Here is a 19,157-nt window from a genome sequence, read left to right as displayed (position 1 = left end):
ATGATGATGATGTCACACAGGTGAGAACAAACAGGAACAGAATGTGGACTCACCTGCAGGTTTGTCTTCGCCAGCTGATGGAGGATTGGTCCGCACCGACTGCCTGTGTGGCTGGGTGTATGCGTGTGCATAAATAGTAAATGGACTGACAGCGCTTTTCTAAACAATGAAGTCCACTCAAAGTGCACAGACAGCCACTCACACTGTGTGTGTGTGTTTTGCTGAGCAACAGGCTTTGTCAGGAATGCTGCTGTGAACTATTGCTGTTGTGAAAATGTGAACTATTATATGAGAGTCAATATGGCACCATCAGAACATGGCTCCAAGTAAACCTGTCACCAGGTCTGCATGTAAAATACACCCAGGCTACTGGAGCTCTATCATCTTTCATGCTTTTCAGCCCGGGCACAGAAACATGCAGACCCAGGACAGTATGGGTACAGTACAGTTCCTGGTGGCAGTGGAAAGACTGCATAAAGATTCTCAAGAAGGGGAGTCAGGGGAACCTCCAATGGGCAAGATTTACTTGGATGACCTGACTGAGCATAAGGTGCCAAGTTCTCATCCCTGCTGCTATGCTGTCTAAGCATCTATAACCTGTTGCCCAAGCTTGGACTTGGTCTGAAGACGGGGGATGAAGATCCAGCTTTTTTAGGACATTAGCATTTCTCTTTAGGTGGCTAGTATCATTGCCATCCAACTTAGCTTTATTGGCTAAATATGTTGAACACACAAGGAATTAGTCTCCAGTATAGTGGCTCTCACTGTGCTTCCATAAAACAAGGGGGAAAAGTGCATTTAAATAGGGGAAAGGGCAAAATGGGCTTATAAACATATACTGCATAGAATCTGTGGTTTTCATCATCTACTTTACAAAATATCATTAAAAGATTCAGAGAAATCTCTGTAAGCAAGTGACAAGGCTGCAAACTAGCACTGAATGACCATGATCTTCAGGCCCTCATGGCCTCAGGAACACAGTTCATTACTGTATCCACGCATGCAAGTTACAACTCCACCATGCAAAGAAAACACCATATATAAAGAAGAGTTATTGTACTTGGGCCTGAAAACCTTAGAAATCTGCTGTCGAACAACACGGTTACAGTTACAGGTCACTTTTATTTTCTCTTTTATATTCTTCCACAAACAGAATCAGTGAGAGAAACTCTGCAACTGGATTCAAATAAATATAAGTGTGAAATTAATGAATGCACTGTCTTCTATTCTGGAGCTTACACATAGACACGGGAGCTTAAGATACAAATCGCGTACCAATGCTAACAGTAAAGCTAATGCTAGTCAGCTGGATTTAGGCATCATGCCTGGAAACTTGAGTACAAAATAAAGAGGCTTCAAGAAAATAGAAAAAAGTAAAGAAGGCTTTTTAAAATAGATGAGCATAAAGAAAGACATGTTAAATTATGACATGTTGTTAGAGGTGGGGTTTAGGGCGGTGCCTGGAGTTTAGTTGACATACTTGTCCTGGAAAGTCTCCATCCTTTCTATTTTACTGTGTTATATTGTAGAGCCCCTGCAGGATCACATGATGCTGCAGCACTTACACGGCTGCTTTTCCTTCTTTATCGCCACTGCTCCTCCCTCCGCTGTCTCTCCGTTGCTTGCTGCTATCACCTCTGGAGGTCTGGTGGTTGGCAGTGGGGTAGTCACGGTGGCTGAGGCAAGAGGAGGAGCTGCTGTCTGAAGACTACTGGCCTCCTCCATCCCTTCTCCTCCCGGGGATGTTTTCCCATCGCTGTCATCAATGTGCACCAGCTCGGCTTTCACTGTCCCCTGCAGCCCCAGCACCTTCTTGGTCTCGTCCTCATCCTCCACGCTCTGGTATCCCATGAACACCATGGTGACTGGGTTCTCTACACTCGCCTCAGCCACACTTGGTGCGCTGCCTGGTTTGGCCTCCAACCCGGTGATCTCCAATGTGACCTGTGGCGAAGGTGGCAGTGCCTCTTCATGGACCTCAGCTGGCGGGAGTGAGATCACCGTGGCAGCAGTCTGTGACATCATTGAAGCCTCATCAGCTTTGTGGATGAGCTCATCAACCTCAGAGGAACTGAGAAGGTGGACGCCATCTTCACCGTTCATCTCATGGACCACTGAAGAACAGAAACAGGATCAGAAAACCCATCTGTTACAGTTCACAGCTAAGCTCCAGCTGAAGGACCGACAGAAACAAACAATCCTCCTGATAGGTTTTGTTTAGTGAAACCAAATTACCCAGGGAACACCATGCTGTGGGATGGCTACACCAGATGGGCACTATTTAAAGTGTGAAAGTCACCCAGGCTTTACAAGATTTTATACATTTTCATAACTTAGATTATTCACAAATAATAAGTGATACGTGGAAAATTCATACAGTGAAACTACATTACTGAATGCATAATTGCCATCGATGCCTTCGCAGACCACTAGGGAGCCACAGACCACTGGTTGAAAACCCCTGAGTTAAAGCTATTGGTTTTTGAAGACCCATCAGACCTCCAGCAGGACACTGTCTGCCTCCTCCTTCAAGTCTGTACTGAAATTACCTGACAAGTCACCTGACTGTCAGGTGGCATTCAGGTGATTTGGTGTCTTTTTAATTTTTTTGGTTTTCATTCTTAGATTCCTAAAACATCACTGTTAAAACCATGAAAGACAGGAGAGAGCATGCATGCATGGTTTTACTTTAAGAGAAGTACACCACAAGTCATTTTGGAAAAGATAAAAATCACACTGCTACTAAAATAATCAGATGTAAAAAGAGCAGATATGGACACACTACTGTTTTTGTTTTTGTAGCCAGTACTTGACAACTCTATAACTATCTGGTGTGTACAATACACCAGCCAGCATGGACTATAAACTATTCTGCTGTCCCTTTTGGTGCTCCAGCCTTAACTCAGCAGGTAACTTCTCATAAAGCAAGTTCTGTTTCTTTTTGTTTTGATGTTTTTACTCATTGGTGTCACCTTTCCGCTCGTCTTCGTAAACCTTGACCCCTTGGTGAGAGAGGTCAACAGGAAGTATGGTGTTAGTGGACAGAACCCTGGTTTCCCCCGTCACTCTGTCCCGCTCTACTTTAATCTCCACCGAGTACATCGCTGGAGGGAGGGAGTTAGATGAGGTAAACAACAACACACACACGCTGCTGATTTAAAGCACAATGAGCAACAGGCTGATATGACAAATATGAGAATAAAACAAAGACATTAAAATAGTTATATGTGTGACACAGCAGCAAACTGAGGGTGAATGCAGTGAAGCTGGCAGACAGAGACAGACAGCTGTTAGACAGGTAGTTAGATGTTTCACATAAAGACAGTTTAACCTGAACTCTGACCTTTGACCTCTCTACCCCTGCTCTCCTGTGCTCTTGTTGATCTGTGGGTGTTTGGTTAAACATGAGAATCCAGAGCCCAGACTTCAGTTTTAATCCAGTCTAGAGTCCAGAACAGCCTGAAAACATTTTTGGCCAGCCTATCCTGTGTGACAGGTGTGGTGCTACACAGATGGTCATGAGACTGTGAAGATACTGCAACCTTTAACTACTAACATGAGTGTCTATGTCCTCTCCTGCCCTCCATCTCCATATCTCAGCTCTATTCATACCAATGAATCACACATAAAGCTTGTTTTCAGGTGTTCTTATTTAATGTTTGGTCGTTATGCACCAAGTTCTTTATTCTGAGACAATTTCCTCCACTAGGAGACAAAAGTAACCCTGAACCTGGGTAGCTATCAGCACGGTTAACAGGTGTTTTACTGTTTCAGTGCTGCATCGGCTGACATCAGCCTGTGTAGCCTTCACTAAAAAACTGTCAGCGAAATCAGGAAACTGGAAATATACCCTTTATATTACTTTTAATTATCTTGCTATTAGTTGCTACTGATTTTCACAGATTCCTACTAAAAATATCAAACTGATGTGGAGCAGCTAAACTGGCTTCAAACACCAAGAGTTTTTATGCACTGTGGAAGATGTAGGCTCAGCTCTGGCTTTGGTTGGTAAAAGAATGGTTTCTTCAGGTTTGGAGTTGTGAACGAGCTTGTGAAATGGCGCTGAGCTTCATCTTATTTTTCCCCTCTGACTCACCTCTCTTCATCTCCTCCGTTGCCTCTCTCGGTTTGTTTGTTCGAGGACTTTTGTAAACTTTGACCTCTGGAAAGGCTCGTGGGAAACAGGAGGTGGGCAGAGACAGAGTCAAGACCGAAGCTCTGAGTGTGAGGTCATCACAACACTTTAATCTGAAACTGTAATCTGATTACCCAAATTTGACTACTGTAATCAGATCACTGTAATCCGCTTACTAACATAGTAATGACTAATGTAATAACATGTCTGGAAATTGATTGATTCATTCATTCATTACATTGAATGAGTGAACTGATTTAAAGCTGCATTAACTAACTTCTCCTTCTAATTTTCATCCATTAATAACAAAGTGAGAGTCAAATCAAACTCCAGCAGTATCCCTTCCCCTTCTCCCTCCTGCCCCGTTTCTAAAACTACGTCATAGTATGTGGTCATGACAGCCGGAGACAGTGTGATCAGCCAGGTAGCGCAGCAGTAGCAGCCAGCTCCAGAACTAGTGATGGGTAGTTCAGATCATTTTACTGATTCGGTTCTTTGAAAATCATTCAGCAAAATGAACAAATCTTTTTTCGAGTCATTTCGTTCACTTTCACTACTTTTAGCTGCAGCACCCCAGTAATATTGAAACAGTATTAATGTTCTGACCACTATCACATCTTTTTCAGTGTTACATACTTGACATGCACATAACTGAGTTGTATGTGAAACAATAGAATTTTGATGTTACACTTTGATAGAACAAACTCAGCACTTTTCTAGTTGTGTTGATGGCGTAAATTTTAACAGCTTCTCACTAAAATACTACATGAACTGTTGTTTTATGTCTGACACAAACTGGACCAAAACCAAGCAAAAATCAGCAAACTGAGCAAAAATAGTTAATTTGCTAATCCAGGAAAACACGCTGGTTTCCGCTGACTGGACAACAAAGCACTAGCATTGCAGTCAGTTGGAATGACTCCAAATTACAACCAGAATAATTCAATACAAAGGTACAAAACTGAAATGCTAACATTAGCATGCTAATTGGTGCATAACATATGCACGTTAGCCAGCTACAGTACTTAGCGTCTAGCAGGAAGAAAGCCCCATCTGGTCAAATGTTAGTCCTTTGGAGGCTTTTAGTGCTCTCCATCAGGTTTTGCCTAGTTCTTTGTCACCCTGTTTTACAGAATGCTGCCTTTTGGGTCTAACAGGTCTGCTCCCATCCTGGGTTGGACCTGCACAGAGGGCCTCCATGGTCCCTCCTTGAACCAAGTCGTATGGGTTGGAAAGTGGGTAAGCAGGGGCGTGGAAGAAGTGCAGTGCGGACTTTAACAACACTGCCCAGAGTGGGGTAGAAATAAACACAAGACCTGAAGATAGCAGAGTGTGGTGAGTGGTGGAGGTTAATACAGCAGGGAGGAAACACTTCTGGACAGTTTTTTTTTACTTGATTTATGCAAATTTGTGCAAAATCTTAGTTAATGCAGCTTTAAGTTACGCCATTACTAGGGTTGGGTGTTGTTTGGGTTTTTCTGATACCGGTGCTCCTGAAATAATAGTTTTAAAATGGTGCCGGTGCCTAAACGGTACCAGAACTGACACTTTAAAAAAAAGAAGCATAAAACGAAGGTTGATGATGTTAAAAATATTCCCATTTGTTCCCAGCTCTGAGGTAAATGGACTGCTGTAATGATAGCATTAGTGTGTGACGTGCAGTAATGTCTCTGTTGCCTGAACTTGTGCCATAGTGGTACCCAACCGTAGTTATTACTGAGTTCTGGTTATATTGTAATGTTATTACCCCTAATTTCAACCTGATGCGGCTGCATTGCATTCCATCTTTGATATGGTCACTGGAGCTCATCGCTGCCAGTCTAGTCAATGGTTGTGCTCCCGCCGGGTCCGGCTGCTTTCCGTCTCCAATCCGTTCCAGATGTGGCTCTCCAGTCCACTTTGCTAAAGATACACATCTAGTCTATTTCTGACGATGCAGCAGCTGTGACACTTCTGACAAAGTCTGACCCACCAGTCAGATAGTGTTTTCCCCCTGTGTGAAACATAGATAGGCTATGAAATTATTAGAATGAATGTATTGTTAACAACTGAAACATAGCCGCAAATGTTTGGTTTGTGTTTTATAATGAGTTAACTGTAAACATTAAATTCAATTTAACTATTAACTGTAGTCTCTGTCTGTAGGCTATAGCACAACAAGTTATGAAATAAGAACAGAAAACACAATTATCAGAGAAAAAAACAATTTAACTATGAAACCCACTTACTGCAGAATTTCAAGCATGAAGAAGAATATCCTGTACAAAAAAATCAACATCACAATGAGCTTTTCTGCAGAGCTCCATAGGGGGACCAGGTGGGGGATGAAACCATATGGAGTCAGAACCGGGTCACAGACAGAATGCAACACAGCCACAACCGGTGAAAATTAGGGGTTACAGTAATCTAATGACTTGATCTCACTACCGTAAAGAGAATAAAATGTATAATCCAGCAGAGTCCAGGAGAGTCTCACCTTGGACTACCTGACCTGATGGTGAAGCTTTGTCCTGCTGATGGCTGCTGTGACCTTTGACCTCTACAGCTGATCAGAGAGATACAGTGGGAGGCAACTTATAGAAAACAACAACACAAAAAACAAACAGAAGAAGTGAATTACCTTTAACTGCTCCTGATGACACCTGGAGGCACAAAGAGAGGAAGTTCAGCTTCATAATAAAAGGCAATATGTATCAACAGGAAATAGATAAAGTGAAACCAATTATAAATTTGTTTGACGATCTGAAACATTACAGTGTGACAAACATGCAAAAAGATAAGAAATCAGTAAGGGGGCAAACACTTTTTCACACCACTGTATGTGCTCGGAGTGCTCAGTAGTGCAGCCACACTATGGCCACAAGGGGGCTCACATACAGTCAGCAGCCTTCCCATTACTCGCACTGGCAAAGAATTTTTTCAAATGTTCCTGAAAGTATAACACAGATTAGCACCAAAATCTACTCAACTATTCCATGGGCCGTTCCCTATCTCTCCAATACATTTAATCAAAATATGTTCATTACATTTCGAGTTATGCTGTTAATAACAAACAAATGTTGGTTAAAAGCATTACTTGTGCCATCGGTGGAGGTAAAAACAGGCCTTAAACTTCTACTCTTACCATTCTAAGTTTGTCTCTCATTGCCCTAGCTTCAGCTGCCAGCTCATACTGAGATCTGACACTTTGCTCTTAGCAAAAGAAACATAACTTTCAGGATAACACAGTGTTTTTCAGGACATTTTACAGTTTTATAAAACATGACTTTTCCAAGACTGGGAAACAGGTAAAAAAATTTCCAGGTTTTCCAGGACACATGGGAACCCTGATTTTTCACATTGGCACTTTCACTCAAAAACGTTGTGAAATGCTCACAACGTAGAACCCTGAATTTAACCAATCAGCGACGTTCAGCTCTGCAAGTCTCACCCCAATAGTTCAGAAAGTACTACCCCTTGACTAGCTACTTTTACTGAGGGTAGAACTACACCCCACAACTACATTTAGACCATGGTTCCTTCAGTGGAAACGCAGGTAGAAGAACAGTGGGTCTCATTCACTGAACAGATTTGTTTTGTAAAACCCACTTACAAAGGTTTCACCAAGATTCTGGCCAATGGTTTGTCCTTAACTAAGAACAGAATCTATGCACACTTGGGTGAAATAATCACCTTTATTTGGCCAAGCATGTTACACACAAGGAATTTGTTTCCGGTACAGAACTGAGGCATCCATCTGCGGTGCCAACTCACACTGGTGGCTCTAACCATCAGGGGCAACGGGGGGGTTCAGTGTCTTGCCCAAGAACACTTCGACATGTAGACTGCAGGCACTGAGATTTAAACCACCAACCCTCAGGTTGGGAGATGACTGCTCTACCCACTGAACCACAGTCGCCCCAAATAACCAAATAACTGGATAAATAACTGGTTATTTAGTTTTCTTCAGTTCTGCAGTTATATAATAAGATTTAAGTTACAATAACAGTTTTGTCATTATTGCTATTTCTTTCATAGTTTTTCCCATTATTTTACTAATCATTATGGTCTTTTAAAACAAACACCACTAAAATTACAGCAAGCAACTGTTTGTGTTTAAGGTTTTAAACATAACGTTTACATATGTGTACAAGTATGTGTATGTTAGAATTACGTAAAAACCAAACACGTTTAAGTGCAGATCTTTGTTTATAATTTCCGTTAATTTCTTTAGTAAAAGTAACCATAATATTTTTCTTAATGTGAATTGTTGTGTTACAGTGTTTTTAGCTACACACCACTTAACCAACAGACATACACATTCACACGTTGATTTGCTTCATGTTGTGACCACTGCCAGAGCCAGCTGCAAAGCTGGTGAGAGAGAGACGTCTCGGTTGACGTTTCTGTGTAGGAGGGGGCTAGCCCAACGAAGTGATTAAATTGTATAGGCGATTAGGTTCGGGGCTTCTTCTTCCGGGCTGCCTGCGAGCAGCTTTGGGGGTGGAAGATGCCTGGACGTGTAATGTTAATTCTTGCCTGTGACCCTTTGAATAAACCAGCACGGTTATATTTTTTATATATCCAAGTGGTCTGAGTCGTCCCTCGGAGTTCCTGGTTTGAAAGAACCGGACGTGGCTTTATAATAGAATAAAGCCTTTACCAGTGTGTCAGCGTTTGGCCGTCCAGCATCTGAGATCAGACTCAGGGCAGGTGAAGATACCTGGGTGCCCACATGGCAGTCTGCTCAGCTGAAGGCCGTGCACAGCTCCGAAGCTCTGGGCCAGCCCGTCCTCCTCCACTGGTCAGCATCTGTCTTCCATGTCTGTTTTGCTGCCTCAGATTTGAGGTCAAACCTTTTCTTACTTCATCAGTTATGCATCCTTGTGCTTATACAGCGTTCACTGAATGAGTCAGCGCATCCTGTGCGCCCTGTTTTAATTTATATCCACTACTGACGCTTTACATTTCTGGCTTTCTCGGCTTCTCTTTTGCGTTTCTGTGTGAGGCATGTGCACATGGCCCTGCAGTCTCATGCCCTTTTATGGGCATTGGCAGGGCGTTAACCTATAGTAATTAGGAACGACTGGCACGCACTTTCAACTTAGGAGCACATGGGATTCATCAATATAAGAACACAGGTGTGAACAGTTCGGTGGCTTAAGAATGGTTTAAGGAATTTGAGAAAACACTGAGGAAGATGTTGGTGAATGAGACCCCCTGTTCTGAAAAAGGTTCCTGCTCCCTGGGAAAAGTGTGTGTGCTCACAGTGGTGTGTGTTATGGTCTGACACACAGCTCCAGCTTCCAGCCTCACCAGCTCCCGTTCCAACCTGCAACACACAAACACATGTTTGTTCATCGGTTTAAATGAAACCAGATTTTCTAACGTAAACACAGACTCAGATGCGTCATGAGATTAGAGCAGGTAATTTTCTCAGGAATAAAAGGCCTCCCAGCCCACGGATCCACATCCGCATACACATACTGTATGTAGACAGACATTCAAGTGACAGAATATATCACACACAAGGTTAATATACACAAAACTTTGGTCATTCAACAAAATCACAAATATCTACATTCTCTAGATATGAATAAAATATGCCAAGTCATGATCATGACCAAACATTACCGTGCCATAAATAAACATCATTTCATGAATGTTCTATGGAAAAAAAAAAAAGATTATAGCTGACCTGTTGATGGCCTCCTCCAGGCTCCTGCTCTTGGCCTTGTCCTGCTCCAGCTGTCTCTTGATTTCGTCCTGATCTGGTCCAGCAGAAGGAGCTCCGTCCAGCAGCCAGTGCTCCCTCAGAGCCTTTGACTGAATGCACACAGAAACGCAAACTAAACTGATCACGTGTCCACGGTGTCTAAGAAATTAGTGACGTGTATTCTGTGATCGGCTGGATTTGGTGTAACCATCCCATTAGTTATAGGCCTAGACTGGGGGTCCTCCCATGATGCTCTGAGCTCCTCTCCTCCCTTCTCTTCTTCTCCTCTCACTCCTCTCCTCTCCACTGTCACGCTCCTGTCTGCATGTGTCATGTGTAAACAGTTGTGTTCAGGTTAAAAATACTCGCGGTTATTTTGAATCAGCGGCTGTGAGTGAAAGGCGTCAGCGTTTCTGTCATTCCTGCATTCAAAGCAACTGATCTGAGACCTGCTGCAGATATTCTTACTCTGCAGCTGTCCTTGGGCTGCAGCCTCATAAACCTGCACCACACCTCTGGATCTACACTGTAAAAATAACTACACACTGGACAATACACCAGCAGGAACAGGTGGCCCTCAGGGGCCCCGGCGGCTCTACGTTTACCAAGCGTGTTTGTTGGTTGGTTTTTGGTTTCATCACGTCGTCTGATACAGAATCATCTGCTGCTGGGCACATCTTTACTGTCATTAATGGCTTGAACAGATACACTTATCAACCGGCTTGTGCATCTGCCCGTCTCACCTTCAGGTGCTGCAGAGCTCTCCTGTCGTCCTCCAGCTGTCTCTTCTTGTTCTCGACCTCTGTCTGCCACTTCCTCTTCTCCTGAAGCAAAGGGAAACCGAATCAGAACATTTTGCCTTTGCTTGTTACAACACTGAAAGTGCACCTGGACTGTATCTTTGTCATGGTCTTAATCAATAAGCAGAAAACTACTGGGTCACGTCAAACTCCGCATTTCATTGCTTACACTTTAACAGTTGAACTGCTTTCAGCAACATTTCAGCTGCACTCGTCTGTTACTGGAGTCGATTAAATTAATTAGACAGAATTTATGAAGCTAAATAACAAAAAATGTTGTTCCTGCTTTTTCAATGTGAGAATTTTCTCTCTCACTGTTATTGCAAACTAAATAATTTTGCTTTGTACTGTTGAAAAAAAAAACACCCGAGTACTTCGGCTTGTGGTCTGGAAAACTATGAAAACTGGAAAACTTTTTTTAAGTAAACAGCTAATCAATCAGTCAAGAAAATCACTGGGAGATTAATCAGTAAGGAAAATGATCATTAGTTGCACCTCTACATGATCGACTGCAATAGACACTTCAAGCCCTCTCGGTGTTTCTGCTTTAACTGACTACAGCCTCTCTAATGCCAAAAGTCTAAATGAACATGACAAGTCGTCTGTGCAGCTTCCAGAATAAATGAGCCCACTTTAAGGAGCTTCAGAAAAATGGACTTTTTCTGGTTAAAAACATTTTTGTTTTGTCCAGTCAAACCTGGTTTTAGGATTCAGGTTAGAATCAGGTTTAGCTGAGGGCTACGAGGTCACTGTGTCTGTGAGGGCCCTCACAAAGATAGACAGACATGTGTGGGATCAATAAATGCATTAATGCAAGAGCTTGGACCTCAGACCGACTCTCAGACTGGACCTCAGACAACGGGATGTGTCTGGTTTAAAATAGCTGCTGCTGTGCCACAGATGTGTGCGTGTGTCACATCATGTGTGTGTTCATACATGTCATGCGTGTGCTGCGTTCACTGACAGTCTGTAAAGTGGACTTACTGCGATGAGCTGCAGTTGGTCCTGCTGACAAAGAGCCTTACTCACCCTGAAACACACACACAGAAACACACTTAGTTTCTCGTGCTTTGCTGAGGACCCCAGGCTTATTGTCCCGTCCCCACCTGATGTGCAAGTGGAGGCATCAGCCGGGTCACCTGCAGCAGAACTAATCCAGCTTTAAGACACTAAACTTGTTTTCTGTCTCTGTATAATGGTACAAAGTTTATAATTCCTTGTATTTAACAGGGACAGTGCATGTTAGCACTGCGCTGTAGTGGTGTTTCTTCATCTGTCTTTAATTGTGGTGTATTTTATTTCTTTTTAAACTATGTTTTTTTCTTTATTTTGTCTTAATCGATTGTTATTGTTTCTAATGTACATGTTTTTCTTTGCCTTTGTGTATGAAATGTGCTTTACAGATAAAGCTGCCTCGCCTATTAATAAATGTGCAAACAGAGATTTTTAAACTCAGTGAAGATGTTAAAGTGAAATCCCTGCTGGGGTCCGGCTGTAGCCACGCCCTCCTGGACCTGGACTCCGCTGGTCTCTGGCTGGGCCTCACTCTCGTCCTCCAGACTCAGACTGACATTGAGATGTTTGAGGCTCAGCGTCACAGATCTGCTGCTGATCTGCAGCCTGACTGTCACATGACACTTAGCTTGGTTTTATTAGAGTCCGGAAGCTGATGCTGATGACGGTGTGGACCTCTGCATTTTTCTGTCACAGCAGAAATCAGCTGAGACTGAGGTCAGGGGTCTAAAGTCTCAACTACTGATTAGATTTTAATCTATTTTCTGTAAATCCTATTTCCCAACATGAGTCCGAGTTTCTCCACACTGAGTCCATGTTCGGTTAATTTGTTAATAAATACCCGTCCACCCTCCCTCGCTGTTAAATAAAACATCTCCAATCTGGAAGCTTGAGTGCAGATTTTTTCTTGTTGTTCCTCAGAGCACAGACACAGACTTTAAATGTTCATATTTAATTTAGACAAATGATTAATTCATGTGTTTCTGGCCGTGAACTGCACGTGTACAGGGGCATGGCGACTGACACAACTGTGTTATCTGTTGTTTGTTTTATACTTTGCTTTTAATGCAGTAGATCAAACTGTACTTTTCCCTTTTCTCTTCTATCTACACATTTCTTTTTGTTTATTAGATTTTTCACTGCTTAAAATTATTTCAGGTTAGATCTATTTTGGCTCTGTCTTCTCAATCACTGTGTCCTCTCTAAAAGCAAAGGTACCATTATCTTTAAATAACCGACTGTTTTTAAGCTGTGAACATGAATAAAAAGTGTCTGACGGTGTCAGACATCAGCACAGTCTGGTTCTTTTGATTACTTTTATCTATGTACAATCCTATATATATAAAGTCTAAACAAAGCAGAGCTGGGCCTCTACTGCTGCGAAACAGTTAACAAACTCTGCTGAGCTCGGCACAGTTTCTGCACAAAGCTGCTGTCGTCTCCCCGGAGACAGGCACACAAAACCAGCAGCAACAGGGTCTGATACTGGGCCCACTGGAAACCAGTTCAGACTGGAAGTTTACTGTGGTGAAAACTATAAAAACATCAGAGTTGATTCAAAACTGCTCCTGAACCAGTTCAGTGTTTCTGTTATTTTGTCCACCCTGACACACAGCAGTTTCCACCAGTATCAGTGAAAAGTCAGACGAAGGCTCAGATCAGATTGTGATCGGGTAGTTGCTAATCAGAGATCAGGGGGATGAAGGTTCTTATTGATCAGCGTGAGAAGAAAGAGTTTCTGTCAGAATAAAGTGGTTCATTGTTTACAAACATGTTTGGATTTTAATTTGAAAAGCTGCAGTGAGGACAGAGGACAGGGAGGTGAGGAGAGATCATGAGAGAGTCAGGGTGAAGCTGATCAGGAATTAGTTTAGTTTAGTCACTCAGTCAACTGGACAAGTATTGATCAGGCTGCAGAATCAGTCTGAAACATTTGGTTTCATTTTGGAAATTGTATCGATTTAAAAGTGAACTGATTAGAAATTACTGACACTGATTTTTCTGCCCAGACCCTGTATCCAGACTCAGACTCTCTAGATCCAAGTTCAGGTTTCATTCAGTTTGGGGTCCTCAGCCAACCTGTCTGTGTCCTTGATCTGGCATGAATCCTCCCCTCTAGGTTCCGCCCGGCTGCCGCAGGTCAGTCAAACTCACGCAGACACACAAAACCAACAAACAAAGTCAGCCGCACCGCCTTCAAAATAAAACTATGGTATTTTGAAAGTGTTGTACAAACACAAGTGTTTTGCTCCAAAACATGATTTACTTGTTCAGTAGCTCTGATCGTCGCTTAATCTGAGCCGAGACACCACAAAGACACATCAGAGTCCACAAGGAAATCAGGGAGCACCGAGACCATATCTGAATAAAATGTCGAGTTCATTTAATATAAAACACCAAAACGGTGGGAACAATTTTGATGTTTTCTATATTTTAAAGCCAATACATTATGAATGTTATATTAAGTTAGCAGAACAGGTGGCATTACAAAGAGAGCCGCCTGACTCTAGCCATGCTCTTATTTTGAAGACGGCGGCCGGAAGTCGTGTTACTCTAACCTGCGCAGTTTGACAGCAACTATTGATCACAAATCAGTTCCTTTATAGCACAAACTGATCAATATGTAATTACATAGGCTCCTGCTGCTGTGTGCGGTCCTCTTCCGCCGAGAAAAGTAGGGCACGGCGTCTGTTTGTCTCCCTCGGTTATAACGCGATTTAACCCTTTCCTTTCCCGCCGCAGTGACTCTGAAAGTCCCCGGTCAGACTGAAACGCAGACACACCGAAATACCGAGCCGGTTCCGCCGTCCCAGTATTTTACAGCAGGTCTGCGGAGGATTTTGCCGCAGTTTGTGTGCAGTTTTCCTTGTGCTCAGGTCCCGGCTCAGCACTCTGACAGACTGATGCCGCACAATGACGACACAGGCTCGGCTACGTCATTAACACAGAAAAAATGTAAAGAATGAATCAAACATTAAAAGAAGACGAAGAAACAGAAAGTACACTTACTCCATGTCTGAGCGCAGATCAGTCCGCTACAGCCCGGATCATCCGATCTACATCCGATAGAGAAAAAAGACCCGCCCACCGAGGACAGGAGGAGAGGAGGAGAGGAGAGTAGAGGAGACAAGTGGGGACAAGCGTGGAGGTCGTGTTAGCGTTTGTCCTGATCTCTGCCTTTAGACATGGTTTTCTGGCCTTGTGATAAGGGCCTCACCACAGTCTGCTCTCAGAGGTCTACAAAGAGCTTGGGTTGTGTCCTGACCTGCAGAGTGAACTATGGGACCTGATATAAACAGGTGTGTGTCTTTCTGATCTTTGTCCGGTCAGCTCCGTTTGCCACAGGTGGACTCCAGGTTCTAGACATGGTGTCCAACAGGATGCACCTGAGCCCAGTCTGGAGCTACAGTAGAAGACTTTTGGAAGAAACTCCATTAGACACCTGAGAAGCATAAAGACAAAGATCAGAGTCCAGCAGAGGGCAGCGGCAGTCTGCACACAGACATGAACAAGACCGGTTTTATTTTAAAGGTCACATCAATTTTGTGATATATTATAAAATAACAATGAACTTCAAGTTCAAATGTTATTTTATTTCTGTCATGGACACAAGTGCTGAGCTCACTGAAGACTGACGAGACACCACAACCTCGAGCATGCTGTTGCATCTGTGAAACCCTGACTGCACACGAGGAAAACTTCTTCACGTATCAAAGTGCTTTGTCTTCTGTTCCGCACTGGACAAATACACAGAATGTGACAAGGACTGTGTCCATTCACAGGTTAAAATTCAACCATTTACTAGAACTACCAACCAGCCAGAACAAAAGGTGATGCCAGGTGTAAGGGAAGGGAGTGAGAGTCATCACATGGGCCAGCTTTTATCGCCCAGAAGGCCCAGGAGAAGTAAGCCAGCTGATGACCCTCTCATATGAGCCACCCATGTCAAGTTGAGCCCCAAGACAATGGGAGGGACGTCACAGTTCCTGAAACACAGCTCAGCTTTCTGAGGGCCCTCTACAGAAAAGTAAGTAAAGTGTATTTGTATAGCACCTTTCTATATGTAAAGTCACAAAGCACTTCACACAGAAGTAAACTGAAAAAACTTAGAAAAAAATCAACTGGACTTAGATTTCTAGGTCAAAGACGTTTCACCTCTCATCCAAGAGGCTTCATCAGTTCTGACTGACTGGTGTTGAGCCAGAGATATTTATCCCCCTCGGTGGTGTTTCAGTCCTTTGAAGGCCAACAATGTCCCTTAACGGCTGAGTCTTTATAGCCCAGTATTGGTGAGAGCTGTTACCTGTCTTCGAATCCTCCCCTGTCGACCGAAACGTCTTCAACCTAGAAATCTAAGTCCAGCTGATTTTTTTCCAAGTTTTTTCAGTTTACTATGACCTGGATGACTGAGAATCTGCACAGACATGTTCACACAGAAGTACAAGTACAACTACAAGCTGGAAACAAGTCCGGGAAAGAGCCATATCATCATAAAAACTACAAGAGAATAAGATCACTAGTCAAAAGCCATTTTGAAAAGACAGGTCTGATTTGAAGCCTGCTAGCAGAGAGTTCCATAGTTCAGGAGCCACAGATTCAAAGACACAGTTGTCTCCTGTTTAAGTCTGGATCAAGGAGCAGCAACATGCCGTTCTCCAATGACCTCAGAGACCTACTAGTGAGGTAAAGCTGTAGCAGATCTGATACAGGCAGGTGCCCGACCATGCAGGGCTCTGGATGTCAGTACCAGGATCTTAAAGTGTATTCTGAGTTTCATGGGGAGTGAGTGCAGAGAGATCAGAAGAAGAGTAACGTGTTCCCACTAGGACGACCCAGTCAAGCCTGGCTACAGTATTCTGGACCACCTGTAAATGATCCAGGGGTGGTTTACTGAGACTGAATGAGGAGATTGAGTCACCTAATCAGGGTGATACAAAAGCACAAATGATCATTTCCATCTCAATTTGAGATATGACAGGACTACGTTTAGCCGTGTTCCTCAGCTGAAAGAAGCAGGAACGAGTCAGACACTTTACGTGTTGCTCATGGGTCAATGCTTGGTCCCCGTGACCCCATGACTTCTGACTGCAGGTTTCACACATGAAGAGAAAGACCCAAGATGTTCCTGCAACTTAGGAACCACACCGGAGGGGCACAAATAAGGTCCTCTGATTTATTGTTGTTGAGCTGTAAAAAGTTATTTGCCATCCAGTTTTTTAAAAATATCCATTATAGTCATTTATGATAGATAACTTAGAGAAAAGGTACAACACAAAGTCACAACATCATGAACAACAGCATTCAGAATGACTCACCTGAGTCTCCTGGCAGTCTTCCTGTCCAGGTCGGCCGCTCCACCGGCTGTTTCAGCCAGATAACAGTGACACATTGTAATTTTGTGTCAGACAAGCTGTTCCCACTGAGGTTTGTACTAGCAGAGGTGTAAAGTAACTAAGTACATTTACTCAGCTACTGTACTTAATACAATTTTGAGATGTGTACTTGAGTACTTTCATTTTCTGCTACTTCACTACATTTTACAATTACTGTACTTTTTATTCACATTTGACAACTTTAGTTACTAGTTACTTTTCAGACTGAGATTAATTAAACAAAATAGAGTATAATCAGACTTTGATCCATGGTGGGAAATCAGCCGGCTACTCAGCAGGGTGTAAAGTACTCCAAAGTATAAGCATACAAGGTAGTAAACATCAGCTCCACCTTCACCAGCTGTAACATTAAATGTGATGTACACAATACTTCATCACTAATTACAGCCTGATATTACACACAGTGCGAACTGAGCCATTCTCCATAATGGGTACCTTTACTTTTGGTACTTTAAGTATACTTTATGCTAATACTTTTGTACTTTTTCTAAGTAACAATTTGAATACAGGACTTTTACTTGTAAGAGTATTTTTACATTGTGGCATTCTGTAAACAATGCGAGCATTTCTTCCGCCCCTGTGTACTAGACCTCGCCAAATATAAACAAGTGAGCTGTTGGACACGGTCTCGTCTTTGGGAACAAAGCTGTTGTATTTTCAGCTTGGCAGAAGCCTGAGTTTTCACTTCTGCTGCTTAAGCACAACCTCTGTAGTTGTGTCGTTACGCAGCACTGAACTAATCAGTCAGCCCAGCATGAGGCAGCAGACGTCCAGTCTCCTACTGACTGTTTATCAGCCTGCAGGGGACTATGGTCTCTGCTTTTAAACAGGGCTTCCCAGCGTTTCTGTCGGTGTGTTTGATAGTAGCAGCTCAGTCTGAGAGGTTTGTAATCCCAGAGCTCAAGTTGATCAGTTTCATTCAAATCTATTACATTTGTAATTTGCCTCTTGAAAAACTTTCCAAACTGTGTTGAAGCCCAGAAAAAAGGTTGTAAACACAAGATTTTCACAATAAAACAGACACTTTGTTAAAGGGCAGCTTTTATTTTGAGAAAAAAAAAATTTCCTTAAAATTAGTGTTTCAATGCACAAATGTTCTGTGTTGTGTGTGTGTGTGTGTGTGTCTAACAAACAGCAGGCAGCACTAGCAGTGTTTTTATAAGGGGGTGAAAACAACTTTTTCAAATATTTCATCACCAAACCCTGATCAGTTTCAGAACAAAAATATCAGAAGCCAGTAATAAAGCTGTAGTATTACAAAACAAAGTCATGACATGGGGAAAAACTTTCATTATAAAGCAGTGATTGCACCAGATGGTCATAATTTTACACAACACTGGGTATTTGCATTTTATGAGAGAGTCAAAATTAAATTGACAATTAAATCTTAATTTTACCAGAAGAAATTCAGCACATTACACTGTGTGGTTGTAAATTTACAAAAATTAAACATCTTAGGAAAAATTTCAAGAATAAAAGGTTCAAGTATCACAACGAAAACATAATTTTACAAGTCCAAATATTCTAAGGCATCAAGTCATAATAAAAAAAAAAAGATGACATTTTATTACAAATGGGCATAAGAATACTTGGATTAATTTGAAATTTCTACAGAAGTCAACTTTTTCTCACAAAACTTTAAAGTCAGATTTTTTTTTTTTTGCTCTTTGCCTTTATTCTAATATTACAAATTTTGTTTGTACATTTTTGCCTTTATTGTTAAAGTGTCCTTTTACTCTCCAGTTCAAAAGCTGCAGAGCAACCAAGACAAGCTGAGCAGGTTAACAGTGGACTGGTCCTTTAATAGTCACTCAGCATTTCATCAAATAAAGTGTGAATAAACACACAGCAGAGACCAGTTTTTGATTTATCAGGCTATTTCAGGTTAGGCCCTTAAAGCCTGGCTGACTTTCTTTTTATTAAATGAATAGTGAATTAAAGGCATGAAACATGATCAAGGTTAACTTCTACTCATGAGTTGGCGAGGAGCTCGTACCAAAGTTCGCAGTTGAAGACAAATAAAAAAAATAAATGAAAGAAATAAGTTAAACTGAAATGTTTATTTGTTCTGAGCCTAGAAGCTGAAATAAAAAAGTCAAGTTTTATTTTCATGGTTTGTT

The 19,157-nt window shown here is 42.3% G+C and overlaps 1 protein-coding gene across 7 annotated transcripts; it reads right to left on the bottom strand.

The window, feature by feature from the left end:
- Nucleotides 1-1,105: 1,105 nt before the first annotated feature.
- palm1a (paralemmin 1a) lies at nucleotides 1,106-15,042 on the bottom strand. 7 transcript variants are annotated; one of them, XM_020609187.1, is made up of 10 exons: nucleotides 14,654-15,042; nucleotides 11,615-11,660; nucleotides 10,574-10,654; nucleotides 9,813-9,940; nucleotides 9,383-9,446; nucleotides 6,756-6,777; nucleotides 6,612-6,680; nucleotides 4,097-4,171; nucleotides 2,973-3,104; nucleotides 1,106-2,114 (listed from the first exon to the last, which is right to left on the bottom strand). In XM_020609187.1, exons 1-10 carry the CDS (start codon nucleotides 14,656-14,658, stop codon nucleotides 1,543-1,545), a joined length of 1,194 nt encoding a protein of 397 aa, XP_020464843.1. In that variant the 5' UTR covers nucleotides 14,659-15,042; the 3' UTR covers nucleotides 1,106-1,542. The 7 variants fall into 7 exon arrangements, with proteins under 7 accessions (XP_020464843.1, XP_020464845.1, XP_020464844.1 ...); XM_020609189.1 differs by having other exon boundaries at nucleotides 4,097-4,162; XM_020609188.1 differs by lacking the exon at nucleotides 14,654-15,042 and adding an exon at nucleotides 14,276-14,588.
- Between the last annotated feature and the right edge of the window lie 4,115 nt (nucleotides 15,043-19,157).

The sequence above is a fragment of the Monopterus albus genome, unplaced genomic scaffold (assembly GCF_001952655.1).
Source record: "Monopterus albus unplaced genomic scaffold, M_albus_1.0 scaffold98.1, whole genome shotgun sequence".
In the NCBI taxonomy this organism is placed as follows: Eukaryota; Metazoa; Chordata; class Actinopteri; order Synbranchiformes; family Synbranchidae; genus Monopterus; species Monopterus albus.
The sequence above is the reverse complement of the archived record's forward strand: the minus strand, read 5'-3'. Positions and strand labels throughout refer to the sequence as shown.